Source organism: Hyperolius riggenbachi, chromosome 4, assembly GCF_040937935.1.
Source record: "Hyperolius riggenbachi isolate aHypRig1 chromosome 4, aHypRig1.pri, whole genome shotgun sequence".
NCBI classification, from domain to species: domain Eukaryota; kingdom Metazoa; phylum Chordata; class Amphibia; order Anura; family Hyperoliidae; genus Hyperolius; species Hyperolius riggenbachi.
In genome coordinates, this window is record NC_090649.1 from 201,333,690 (window position 1) to 201,348,293 (window position 14,604).

Below are 14,604 nucleotides of genomic sequence, written 5' to 3' on the forward strand. Positions count from 1 at the left end.
CGGCAGCAGACTGGATACCCTCAGAAGCGGCAGCAGACTGGATACCCTCAGAAGCGGCAGCAGACTGGATACCCTCAGAAGTGGCAGCAGACTGGATACCCTCAGAAGCGGCAGCCGCAGCAGACTGGGTACACTCAGAAGCAGCAACAGAGTCACCAGACTTGGAAGCAGCAGCAGAGGTCTGTGACATCTGAGCAGTAAACTGGAAAACTTCAGGTAGTGCTGCAGGCGGATTAGCGACAGACTGAATAGTCTCGGACAGGGTAGCAACAAAAGTCTGTGAAGGCTGGGCAGCAGCTTGCATAACCTCAAGCAAAACAGAAGACGGGATAACTTTAGGCAAGTTAACAGGTTGGGACGATTCAGACAGGACAGCAGACTCAGTAGTCTCAGACAGGACAGCAGACTGTGTAACCTCATGGATCTGGACCTTCGGTTGAGCACTTGGCTGGGCCGTTGGCTGAGCGCTTGGCTGGGCCGTTGGCTGAGCGCTTGGCTGGACCGTTGGCTGAGCGCTTGGCTGGACCGTTGGCTGAGCGCTTGGCTGGACCGTTGGCTGAGCGCTTGGCTGGACCGTTGGCTGAGCGCTTGGCTGGACCGTTGGCTGAGCGCTTGGCTGGACCGTTGGCTGAGCGCTTGGCTGGACCGTTGGCTGAGCGCTTGGCTGGACCGTTGGCTGAGCGCTTGGCTGGACCGTTGGCTGAGCGCTTGGCTGGACCGCTGGCTGAGCGCTTGGCTGGACCGTTGGCTGAGCGCTTGGCTGGACCGCTGGCTGAGCGCTTGGCTGGACCGCTGGCTGAGATCCCAATACAGTCTGTGCGGACTGGCACTGAAACTGTGTGAACTGAGCCTGTGCGGACTGGGAGAAAAGTTCTGCAGGCAAGGAGCAAAGTTCTGCAGGCAGGGAGCAAAGTTCTGCAGGCAGGGAGCAAAGTTTTGCAGGCAGGGAGCAAAGTTTTGCAGGCAGGGAGCAAAGTTCTGCAGGCCTGGAGCAAAGTTCTGCAGGCCTGTCAGGCTGACCCACTGTCAGCAAATCTAGTCCATGAAAAAGTCCACAAAGAAAGACGAGGGACTGCTCAGGACTGACTGGAGATTGCTGAGGACACAAATCAACTGGAGTCTGTATGGAGCTGCATGGAGGCTGCACACGACTGGAATCGGCTGGAGGCTGCACATGACTGGAATCGGCTGGAGGCTGCACACGACTGGAATCGGCTGGAGGCTGCACACGACTGGAATCGGAGTTGGTAGGAAATAATTTTTTCTTCTTTTTCTTTTTGGATGATGACTTATTTTCTAATGATCTTTGCCAGGACCAAGGTGTAGTTCTGACTGCAGTTTGCAAGGAAGTAGGTCTCCTTTGACGGTTGGAACCTGACAAGACAGAGTCTTTATAACTGGTTGCTAAGGGCATCGGACACGTTGGGTCTCCCTTAGTAACACGTGTGACTTTAACTGCTGCAGATTGTGAGTTCTGGCCAGAGGTGAGTACAGAGTTAACAGAGGAAGGAGAAACATGAAAATGAGAAGACAGAACCCTTTGCCAAGCGATTATTAAGGCAGAAGCAGCTTCAGGCTTACAAAGTCCATTCGCACACATGGATTTAACACTTAGCAAACACTTGGTTACCAATTCCTCACTTTGTTTGCAATAAAATTCCATAAAACTTGTCCTGTCATCATTTAAATACCAATAATAAGCATCAATCTCTTCAGCAGTCATATCAAAACAGGCTTGACTTTTGCAGATTCCTTGATCAAGGGAGTCATTCAAACCACTCAGGTATGCATCAGCATGCGGTTTAACAGGCTCAGAAGAAAAATCAAGAACACAATCCCTGTAACTTTTAACACTAGAAAATTTACTGGATCTGACTGAACTATGATTGATTACTGAGTACGGCATAAACTGACTGCCAGAATCATCAGAAGAGGGGAAATTTTCACGCAATAGATCTTTCCAGATATCAATTAAGGGAGCCACAAAGTCATTCATACAAACCCCCATATCAACTAAAGTGGATGCAGAATCTATGCATTCATTCAAAAAGTTTTCACTGGTATCAAAGTAATAATCAATAAATGATTCCTCGTCACATTCCATCTCAAAAACTAAGGCCTCTATTTCCCATTTTTCAAAAGGAGGATCCCATGAACTCTTGTCATAGGCAGATTCATTATCCAGAGCATAAGTTTTAGGGTGACCGGTCTGCATGGAGGTGGCTGGAACATTATTTGGTTTGCTCTGGTTTAATACTGCTGTGGGAATTTTGCAGGGAAGAGGAACTGGCAAGGATTTGTTTAGAGGCTTGATAAATTTGGTAGGTGGTGGGAGACTTCATAAATTCAAGAGTGTGTAGAATTTTTAACAAAGGCTGAACATCAGATTCAAGGAATTCTCCCTGCTGGACATATGAATTGATCTGCCTAATACTTTGCACCAATTCATCATATGAATATCCATACAACTTATCAAAACAGAAACTTTCATCATCCTCAGCCAAACAGCAATGATAATCGATATTTGCATAATTCCATTTAATTCCCATGGTGGCAAAACTACTCTCAGTATTTCCTGGTGACAGAATTTTTTGGCTAGCTCATCTGTCATGACTCTGATGCATTGGTATACAATGCAAGGGAATCGCAAGGAAGATTGCTCTGTCAGTATGCAAGAAACACTGAGACTGGAATTAAAGGAATAAACATAAAGATTTATTGTTATCAGCATAAATGTTGCACATTAAGTTCATGCACAGAGTTATGCAACTAAACAGTTACACAGCTTACAAACAAACAATCAGCATTAAGATCATGCAGAGAATCAAACAAACAGGACGCATAAACAAGATAAGTTTATGCAGAGAATCTGACCATCAGAATGCGTGCACAATTAGCATTAAGTTTATGCAGAGAATTACTCTTATCAGGATGCATAAACAATTAGTATTCAGTTTATGCAGAGAATCATGCAGACGTCAGGCAAGTAATAACAGCAATGGTGCAACTGGAATCTAACAAATAAGCAGAATCTATCAGGTATTGCAGATGCTATGGACCCCCTGCATATAGGATAATATGCAAAGGTATCCAAGCATAACAATATAGTGTGCACACTGAACCCCAAACCTGACTACTATATACACATGAGAATCATATACATTATATACAAAGGCAGAGCATCAGAATTATAATCGGCAGGCAACGGAACGTCATACATGCAGGGTCAAACCAGAGATACAAACAAGATACAATCGCTAGGCAAAGGGTTAGTCGAATACAGAAAACAGGTCAAACACGATAATTACAGATACAAAGCTGAGCAAGACAGGAAGGCTAGGACTCAGGATCAGGAACTGACTTTGATGAGCTAGCACAGAGTGGTCTCTTAAGGCAGCTTAAATAGTGTCCAAGAAAGTCAGATGACAGAGTCCAGGTGATCACAGAGCTGCCCTCATTAAATCTGCAATCACAGTTCTTGTGAGTGAGACCTCTGCTGGTGGCAGAGGATACTTCAAGCAGTTTCAAACTCTGAGGACACAGATGACATCTGCTGGCGAAATGGAGGAAGTTCATCAATAGTTCAGGAAATTCGCCAGCAGATGCATTTTGTGACAACAAAATTATACATTTAAAGCAGTGTGTGCTGCAGCTTCTCTCAGACACGTCGTCTAAATCTCTTCCAAAAGGTTCGGCCCAGTAGCTTGATTGGCGAGGTTGTGAGACACTCGGCGGCTCATAAGTATATGTGTATTGGTATTTGGTCGTTGTTTGTGTTTTTGGATTATTGTCTATGGAATATTTACAGATTCCCTTGGCACAGGCTTCACAGTTGTTGGATTGATGAGGACCTTCTTCCCGTGTATCTTTCACAAAGTCCCTTGGAGAACTGGATGTGGGCAAACCATAATATTTCTGGCATATGCGATTAACCAAGTGGCTAATAACTATCTCAATGTTCTCGTCTGTAAATGTAGGCCTCTCATATATTGCAGTAAGACACATTTTGCACTTTTGCCCGAAGATGTGCATCTTTACTTGGCCGATTCCTCTGTGCAGTCTGAGATAGAATGTAATATGCACCTTTGAAGAACCCCAGGAACGATCACAATCTGAGCACACAAACCTGAAACAAATAATGAAATTCCTATTTACCACATGCAGATTTGCTGCTGAATTAACAGATAACATTACCGTACATAATAAGCTCCTTCAGGGTTAGGGACATTTGTGACTGATTTACAGTCTCTCTATAACACAATGAAAAACTAGGCAGGGCATTCAAGTGAACCTAAACTAAAAAGGAAAAAAATAGTTTCACTTACCTGGGGCTTCTGCCAGCCCCCTGCAGCCGCCCTGTGACCGTGCTGTCCTGGAACGATCCTCCGGTTCCCCGTAGTGGCAGCTTTCTGTAAAGCAGTGGCTGCTAATGCATGCTCTACAGCGCTTTCTGCTATGTAAGGAATGTGCACTATCTTCCTTAGTTACGCGCCTTGCTTACATAGCATCATGCATAACTTTAAATGCGGGCGGTCCTGTGACGTATCGCTACCACGATACTTCACCAGCAGCCACTACCATGTTAATTAACATGTTAATTGACATATTAGCGGCCGCTAGTAAAGTATCACAGTAGCAATACTTCACAGGACCACCCACATTTAATGTTAATAGTGATGCTATGTAAGCAAGGTGCGTAACTAAGGAAGGCCCGCTCCTTACATAGCAGCAAGAACTGCTATATAGAGCGTGTATTAGCGGCCTTTCCTTCACATTAAGCAGCTAAAGCAGTGCAGCTTAATGAATCAAGCCCATTGATCTGTATAGTCCTAAAAGAGGGACAAATGAGGAAGAAAGAGGGTCAGAGGGATTGGGTTCCCAAAGAAGGACTGTCCTTCCAAAAGAGGGACAGTAGGAAGCTATGCAGTTGCGTCATATAATTTAATTGCATTGCTAACATGATGCAATTATATCGTTTAATAACAGGCTCTAGGTCCGTCACCGCCGCCACCTGTCAGTGTGCATGCGAGCGCCCGCGTGTGCACACACGCCCAGAGGGCCCCCTTGCTTTACTGCTCCCGTCCGAGCAACGGCTGTCCCTATGGCACATGCACACGGACATGGGACGCAGAGACAGGGGTTTTATTAGGTAGGATAGTGCTGTTCACATCGGGGCTTAGAAGCAGGCATGTGCACAGAGGGGGGCTCTGCGTGCTCAAGCAAGTAGGAAGAGCAACCACTCGTCTGCAGGCCTAATCTGCAGACAGATGACGCAAGTGTGTACATTTAACCACTTCATCGCCCTTGCTATGCATATCATCGCCCTTGCTGCACATATCTACACCCCTGTATACTTTACTTCAGGCTCAGGGGCGTAGATATGCATACTGTTTACTTTCCACAGCCACTAACGATCGTCGCATCTCTCCCAGTCACATTCGCCGCAGTCCTGTCCCTCCATAATCAGGGCATGAGAGACAGCTGTTCTCAAACCCAATCACTGTGCCTGTGATGAATCAGAGCTCAAGCTCTGATTTAAAAAAAAAAAAACGTAGGTTCATCAGATTCGCACCATCTAAAAAGTCTTTATTAAGTAATGCTCCTTAAAACATGATAAAACTTTTTAGATGGTGCGAATCTGATGAACCTACATTGCTGTGTCTTGTGACTCCAAAGACGATTTCTGCACATCTATTGTAATCCATCGGTGCGGTGTCGATTGTGGATTTAAAAAAAAAAAACGACATAAATAGCACATGTAAACACTTGGTTCTGTCTTCTATTTATAGAACACCCAAATACAAGATTACACTTTTACATAGAAAAATTAAATACATTTGTATTATTTTTTAACACCTTCCACCTCTACTCCATAGTCACTAAAATAGAGCACTTGTTAAAAAAAATGACATCATTAAAAAAAAATGCATAAAAAGTTACCTTAGGGTCTTCTTAATATGTATATAATGAGGGTATATTACTGTTGCTTTTGTAGATAAAGGCTTGTAACTATTGTTCTAATATAAAAAAAAACGAACTGGTTGAACTCGATGGATGTATGTCTTTTTTCAACCCAAATAACTATGTAACTATGGAAAAAAATAAACCTTTATTTCTCCCAAAAATATAATCACCATACATTGTACTTGGGGCACAATTTAAACGTTGTAATAACTGGGACAAATGTGTCTATTTCATCATCAATAACACATTTTATTTTAAACTATAATGGCTAAAAGCTGAGAAATGGTAAATTTTTCTTGTTCTTCTCTGCAAAATGCATATAAAATAAATGTATTCTTAGCAAAAATTACTGCTCAAAGAAACCCTAGTTTGTCCTGCAAATAATAATATATAGATAATTTCAGTGTGATAAGTAGCCATAAAGTTATTGGTGAATGAATGGGATGTGAAAATTGCTCTGGTTTTGAAGAGGAAAAAAACCTGTGCTAGGGCTGGTGCACACCAGAGCGGTTCTGAAGCGTTTTTTAAAACGCTTGCAGGGGGAAAACCGCTTGGCTAATGAAAGTGAATGGGATGGTGCACCCCAGAGCGGTTCATTTTTCCACCAAACGCAAACTGCTGCCGTGCAGCATTTCTTAGATTTCTGAGGCGTTTCTGCCTCAATTTTACAGTATAGGAAAGTGGAAAACAGCTCTGAAAAACGCTAGATCAGAGAAGTTTTCCAGGCGTTTTTGTTAAAGAAGCTGTTCAGTAACAGCTGTACTGTAACAATATTTCAAATCTGCTACACAAAAACAACAACAACAACAACAACAACAAATAACATTTGTAGAGCGCTTTTCTCCCATAGGACTCAAAGCGCATAAGCATGGCTCAGACCATTGTGGTACAGAGGAAGAATTTTATAAGTCCGGAAATGCCAGGCTAAACAGGTGGCTTTTCAGTCTGGATTTGAATAGCTCCAGGGATGGTGCTGTCTTTACTGGGTGTGGCAGGGAGTTCCAAAGAGTAGAGGCAGCATGACAGAAGGCTCTATCTCCAGATTTTTTGAGGTGCACTCTGGGAGTGACCAAGTTTATAGAACTAGCTGATCTGAGGTTGTGAGAGGTGTGGCTTCAGCAAGTCCTTCAAGTATCCAGGGCCCAGATTGTGCAAGGATTTGAATGTCAGCAGTCCAATCTTGAAGAGTATTCTCCATTCTACTGGTAGCCAGTGCAGTGAGCGAAGGATCGGTGTAATGTGACAGTGGCGAGGCTGGTTTGTTAGCAATCTGGCGGCAGCATTCTGCACTAATTGCAGGCGACGCAGGTCCTTTTTGGGGAGGCCAGCATAAAGGGCATTGCAGTAATCCAGCCGTGATGTGATGAAGGCGTGAACTAGGGTTGGAAGATCCTCTGGGGGAATCAGATGTTTAATCTTTGCAATGTTCTTCAGATGAAAGTAGGAAGATTTAACTACAGATGAAATTTGGTTTCTGAAACTTAAATCCCCATCGATTAGTACGCCAAGGCTGCGCACAAGGTTGGAGCTGTTTATGTCCGAATTCCCAATCCTGATTGGTGTTGCTTTAGGATAGAGCTGTTTTGATGGCGAACACTGGCTTTGGACAAAGAGGACCTCAGTTTTGTCAGCATTCAGTTTCAACCAGTTATCATTCATCCATGCCTGTAGCTCAGCTAAGCAAGAGTTTATTTTTGGAGTAGGGTCTGTTCCACCAGGTTTGAAGGACAGGTATAGCTGTGTGTCATCGGCGTAGCAGTGGTACGTCAGGCCATGTTGTTGGATAAGTGTACCGAGTGGCAACATGTAGATTGCAAACAGCAGAGGGGATAGGATTGATCCTGTCCTTGTGGCACTCCGAATTGTAGAGGTGCAGGTTTGGACATTATAGGTCCTAGGGATACTCTCTGTGTTCTGTCAGTCAGGAATGATCTGAACCACTGGAGGACTGATCCACTGATGCCACAGTACTCCTGCAGTCTGTTAAGCAGGATTTCATGGTCAACTGTATCAAAAGCCGCTGAGAGATCCAACAGGATTAGGATGGAGCATTCCCCTCTGTCCCTTGCCATGAGCAGGTCGTTGCAGACTTGGATGAGGGCTGTTTCACAGCTGTGGTGTTTCTTAAAGCCAGATTGTAGAGGGTCCAGGATGTTGTTTACTGACAGCCTGGTTTCAAGTAGCAGATAGACAGCCTTTTCAATAACTTTACCTAAGAAGGGGAGGTTGGAGACAGGTCTGTAGCTGCTCATTGCATCTGGATCCATGGAAGGTTTTTTAAGAAGGGGCTTGATGATTCCTTCTTTTAAAGAGGTAGGAAACCTCCCTGCTTGCAGAGAGCAATTTACTATTTTGTGAAATGCTGGGCCAAGCAGGTCAGGACATTTCAGCATATGTTTAGTTGGTCCAGGGTCCAGGTCGCAGGTTGTCTGGCGGAGGCGGCAGAGGATGGCTGAGATCTCTTCCTCACTAATACTTTTGAAGTCAGTCCAGGGTGTTAGTGTTAGGTTGTTTTTGCAGCTATTTCCAGGAGTTGCAAATTAGTGTTGGGCGAACACCTAGATATTCGGGTTCACGAACGTTCGCCGAACATCGCCGCGATGTTCGGGTGTTCGCGCCGAACTCCGAACATAATGGAAGTCAATGGGGACCTGAACTTTCGTGCTTTGTAAAGCTTCCTTACATGCTACATACCCCAAATTAGCAGGGTATGTGCACCTTGGGAGTGGGTACAAGAGGGAAAAAAAATATTTGAAAAAGAGCTTATAGTTTTTGAGAAAATTGATTGTAAAGTTTCAAAGGAAAAACTGTCTTTTAAATGTGGAAAATGTCATGTTTCTTTGCACAGGTAACATGCTTTTTGTCGCCATGCAGTCATAAATGTAATACAGAGAAGAGGTTCCAGGAAAAGGGACCGGTAACGCTAACCCAGCACCAGCAGCAGCACACGTGATGGAACAGGAGGAGGAGACGCAGGAGGAGAAGGCCACGCTTTGTGAGACACAACAACCCAGGCCTTGCATGAGGACAAGAAGCGTGCGGATAGCATGCTTTGTACCGCCATGCAGTCATAAATGTAATAAAGATAAGAGGTTCAATAAACAGGGACCACGCGCCGGCAACGCTAACCCAGCAGCAGCAGACGTGATGGAACAGGAGGAGGCGCAGGAGGAGAAGGCCACGCTTTGAGACACAACAACCCAGGCCTTGCATGAGGACAAGAAGCGTGCGGATAGCATGCTTTTTACCGCCATGCAGTCATAAATGTAATAAAGATAAGTGGTTCAATAAACAGGGACCACGCGGCAACGCTAACCCAGCAGCAGCAGACGTGATGGAACAGGAGGAGGCGCAGGAGGAGAAGGCCACGCTTTGAGACACAACAACCCAGGCCTTGCATGAGGACAAGAAGCGTGCGGATAGCATGCTTTTTACCACCATGCAGTCATAAATGTAATAAAGATAAGTGGTTCAATAAACAGGGACCACGCGGCAACGCTAACCCAGCAGCAGCAGACGTGATGGAGCAGGAGGAGGCGCAGGAGGAGAAGGCCACGCTTTGTGAGACACAACAACCCAGGCCTTGCATGAGGACAAGAAGCGTGCGGATAGCATGCTTTTTACCGCCATGCAGTCATAAATGTAATAAAGATAAGAGGTTCCATAAACAGGGACCGTCACCGGCAACGCTAACCCAGCAGCAGCAGCAGCAGCAGCAGATGTGATGGAACAGGAGGAGGCGCAGGAGGAGAAGGCCACGCTTTTTGAGACACAACAACCCAGGCCTTGCATGAGGACAAGAAGCGTGCGGATAGCATGCTTTGTACCGCCATGCAGTCATAAATGTAATAAAGATAAGAGGTTCCATGAACAGGGACCGGCAACGCTAACCCAGCAGCAGCAGCACACGTGATGGAACAGGAGCAGGCACAGGAGGAGAAGGCCATGCTTTTTGAGACACAACAACACAGGCCTTGCATGAGGACAAAAAGCGTGCGGATATAGCAGCAATGCTTTTTGCCGCCATGCAGTCATAAATGTAATACAGATGAGAGGTTCAATAAACAGGGACCGGAAACGCTAAACCATCCCAGATGTTCATTGGTCATGTTACTTGGTTGGGGTCCTGGAGTGTTGCGTAGTCGTTTCCAATCCAGGATTGATTCATTTTAATTTGAGTCAGACGGTCTGCATTTTCTGTGGAGAGGCGGATACGCCGATCTGTGACGATGCCTCTGGCAGCACTGAAACAGCGTTCCGACATAACGCTGGCTGCCGGGCAAGCCAGCACCTCTATTGCGTACATTGCCAGTTCGTGCCAGGTGTCTAGCTTCATGCCCGGTTTCAGGTCCAGCGGTGCCAGCCACAAATCCGTCTGTTCCTTTATTCCCCTCCAAATTTCCTCCCCTGTGTGCTGCTTATCCCCAAGGCAGATCAGCTTCAGCAACGCTTGCTGACGCATGCCAACAGCTGTGCTGCACTGCTTCCACGATCCTACTGCTGCTGGTGCTGGGTTAGCGTTTCCGGATGAGGTACAGCTTTGAGATGCGTTGGAGGAGAAGGAGTCAGAGAGGTAGGTGCTGCTGTTGTTATCCAGTGGGAGGGACGGCGGTGCAGCTGTTTGCGGCGTGGGCAACACCCGCGCCGTAGCAGGTGAGGAATCGCTGCCAGGCTCCACAAGGTTCACCCAGTGTGCGGTAAGGGAGATGTATCGACCCTGGCCGAACGCACTCGTCCAGGTGTCAGTGGTGAGGTGAACCTTGCAGGCAACGGCATTCTTCAAGCTTCGGGTTATTTTGCTGACCACGTGCTCATGCAACTCAGGCACTGCAGAGCGCTGTAATGCTATGTTTTTGGCGTTGCTAAGGCCTCACACTCGACTCACACTAGCACACAGACTAGGTAAATACATAGCTTACGGCTTCACACTGTATTAGGATATTTATTCAATTATTTACATTATTTACAGGTATAGCAGTGAATCACGGATAAGTAATAGAGTAAAGAATCAATACATTACCGGATATTGCATCATCACTCCGTATCGGGGGACCAGCGATCGTCAGGAGGCAGCGCATACACAACATCACACAACTCGTCAGTAGTGGAGAGTCCCATCAGAGCAAGGGAAATCTCTCTTTCTTATACTCATAGCTCCACCCATTTTCCCTATTGCATCCTGGGGATGCACAGGCATGAGCTTCACTATGGTTGGATGACTTATAGTCAATATTTTCATAAATAGAACTAGTTCTAGTTAAGTTGCGCATTCCCTGAAACAGTTAATTCAGGGTTACGCGCTTATTGCAACACAATGTTATATAACCATATCACGTGCCACGCATGCTCAGTACTTGTTGTGACTGGGTGGGTTCGTCCTTCAGCCTATCCACAACGTGGAAGTATGATTCATCCCTCGTGATAACCGCGTGAACACAGCGCACAGCCGTATGTTTTTATAACTTGCAGTAACCTTTTGTTCTTCTGTCAATGGTTTTCTTATGGAGAATGGTGCATCACTACTAAAAGATCAAAATATGTCCTATCTGCCTACAGACTAGCTTGCTAATGTGTTTCTTACCTAACAGCCAGTCATTCACACAGACTCTTCAGACTTGTATCACATTCGGTCCTTAGTGATGACCATTAACATATGAAACCATGACAACTTTTTTCCTCTTACAACAGATCCCATATGCCACATACCAGTTCCATCTGGATAGGATAACTATAACAATCATTACAATCAAAAAATAGGATGAACTATACACTTCATCATTGTTTCTGCTGATGGCGAATAACCCATAAATACATCCCACCAATGGTGAGAGGTGGCATCTGCTATGGCAGAGCCCACTTTAACAATTTTGTTTGCAATCATGGCAGTACTGAGCTGGTGTACGATTATACTTCTATTCAACTTTTTAATAGCACTTTTTCACTTCCGTTAGATTTTTCAACAATCCGCTTTAGTTTAGTCAGGTTTAGATCCCAATTGGGAACTTCCAAACCTTGGCCTTGCCAGGAAACCTTTGTAGTTAACGCTATATCAGGCATCAACATAAAAGTTTCATTTTCCCATTGGAATACAGTGATATTGTGTATACATCCTGCAAAAGGCACCCTCATTTTAGGGACCACCTGACGATCTGTCACTACACATACCACTTGAGGTGTTATTTCCACCATCCAGCGGTATGTTATAGGCATTATGGTCCGCCCACATTTGTTTACAGTGTTCTGTAACAAACAAGGTTCATATGCAGTAGACTGTAACTTACATATTTTACTGTTTAAAGTATTATCACAAAAAGTCAAATCATCTGTTCTGTTGTTGTCATCAATAACCTGTCCATAAAACGTAGGAACCCAGAAGTGCTGATCACCTTCTGGCCCAATTAATAATGGCAAAATAACATACTTACATATTATACTACTTTTAGTAACATTGTAAAGTGTTAATTGTCCCATGCAAAATGTATCATTGCACATCACTTTAGGTGCTTTGATATCTATCCAGTGATCAGTTCTTATCATGGAACTGAACACGGTCCTCCAAACCTCCTCATTTCCAGTCCACAACATAGTTTGAAATAACTCTCTGTTGTTGCTGTTGTAAGGTTTGCATGGAACAGATAGTCCAGTTTACAATTCTAGTTATATTAACATCTGTTTCATACATAACAGAGGCACTTGCGTTAATTAAATCAAGCAAATCATCATCTATTTTAACTTGTAATTTTAAATGGCGCCCATATAGTTGGCATCCATTTAGCTTGTAAAGTTAAGACATCATTTATTTTACTTCCAACGTTATGCAATCTATTTGCTAATGTTTCAATATCAAAACTATTAAGAGTTCCAGTCAATGTCCCATATCCTCCTAACAAAGTGTCATACCACTCTCTCCGTATTTGGTGTGGTTTAGAACCGTTTATGGCAGCTGGAAACGTGATTTTAGCATGAATCACAGTCTTTTAGGCCTTTACACAAGTGGAAGGTAGTCTCTTTATATGCCCAGGGTCCACTTTAGCATCCATCATATCCACAAATATCAAAGTAGGCCCCACCGAGACATGTTCCATTGAAAGTAACATTGAGAACGTCACATGCTTGCCTAGCATTACCGGTAAAGTTTCTCTGTAGACAACTCTTGGTTTTATTTCCCCACACGAAAGTCACCGTGGATCCCCTGTATCGGTTACTCGAATACCTGAAGTCCATGCACTAACGCAACAGCTTTCCAACCACACGATACCAAGGATTCCAAGGACAATGCCATAGACATGGAGATCAATCTGCAAAAAACCCAAACAAGTGTGACTTATTCTTGCAAATAACATTTTTCCTGTGGGATATATTCCCACTTTTTCTGTTCTGGCCTCATTACCAGCAGAGTTCGGTCCTTGCTTACTGCAATCACATCTGCTGGAGGAGGCGGTCCTTGGGGATTCTGACCCACATTTTAGCTCCAACATTTACTGTATTAGTAGAACCAAAATATTCATCACCCTTTACTGATGGCTTTCCTCTCTACAAATAAAGGAATTAGGGTCCCTTTACACTTAATCAGCTGCTGTTAACTGTAATCAAAATAACAACTGATGTACAGTCCAGCGTCCGTGTCCCCCTATGGCCTCTTTCACACTATACACTGAAAAAACATTGAAGTCTATTCACAATGCATCGCCATTGGGAAAAAAACAACAAAAAACAAGAAAAAACAAACAACAAAATTGTATGCATACTAATGCATACCAACGCATTAAGTGTAAAAGGGCCCTCAGGAGAACCTGGGCTATACAACTCTTTGGCCTGTGTATACACAGTGTCCTCCCCTAAAAACTTTAACCCATCCTCTCTCCTTTTCCAATAATTAACTCACTATTTCCCAGGTTAATCATGATCACTTTAATTTATTCTTGATAGTCGGAGTCAATTACTCCTCCTATTACTATAGCTCCTTTCTGAGCAAAACTGAATTGGGTAGCTATTTGCCCATAATGTTAGTCAGGTATTTTACATCCTATACCTGTGGGAATGGTTGTAACCTGTGAGGGGTTAATGATAACAACTTCTAAAGCATGCAAATCCAACCCAGCTGATACAGGTTTTCCCCTATATGGAGCTACAGCATCCTTATGCATTTTTCAATAAGAAATCGTTTCTACTTTAACCACCCCACCAGCTAGTTTCTGGTATAAACAAAAATCTGTCATCTTCACAGTTTGTTTGTATTATTCTAAACTAGCATATGCATACATTCTAGCATCTTTAACAGAGGTATTCTTAAACATATAATACACTATATCAGTAAGGTCTCAAAGCAAACTTCATACAATTCATTAGAAACAACTCAATTCACACTTCATCATCAACACATTCTGCCACTTCACGCCATTCAGCTAATCAGTACAACATTCAACCCTAGAGAAACCAGACATTTCTCTGCAAGACAAACAAATCTCATTTAGTAACTAATGACCTTAGCCCGTTTAAAAAAAAAAACAAGCTAGGCCTTTCGCTGCGCATGCATGTGCCCGCTGTGCACATGCACCCGCCACGCGCGTGCCCTCATACACCGTTGCGCACACGCTAGCCGCCTCTGGCCCTATCCTCCCTCAACTTTTCCCCTGTGTT

At 44.2% G+C, this 14,604-nt stretch overlaps 1 protein-coding gene across 1 annotated transcript in view; it reads right to left on the reverse strand.

Annotated features, from left to right (window-relative positions):
• Positions 1-3,336: 3,336 nt before the first annotated feature.
• Positions 3,337-14,604, reverse strand: part of LOC137504743 (uncharacterized) — a 40,164-nt gene continuing 28,896 nt past the window's right edge. The window contains exons 2-4 of the mRNA XM_068233327.1: positions 13,169-13,262; positions 4,195-4,250; positions 3,337-4,126 (exon numbers count right to left, since the gene is read on the reverse strand). Coding sequence (XP_068089428.1) covers positions 3,337-4,126; positions 4,195-4,250; positions 13,169-13,262 — 940 coding nt within the window. The remainder of the gene's footprint in view (positions 4,127-4,194; positions 4,251-13,168; positions 13,263-14,604) is intronic.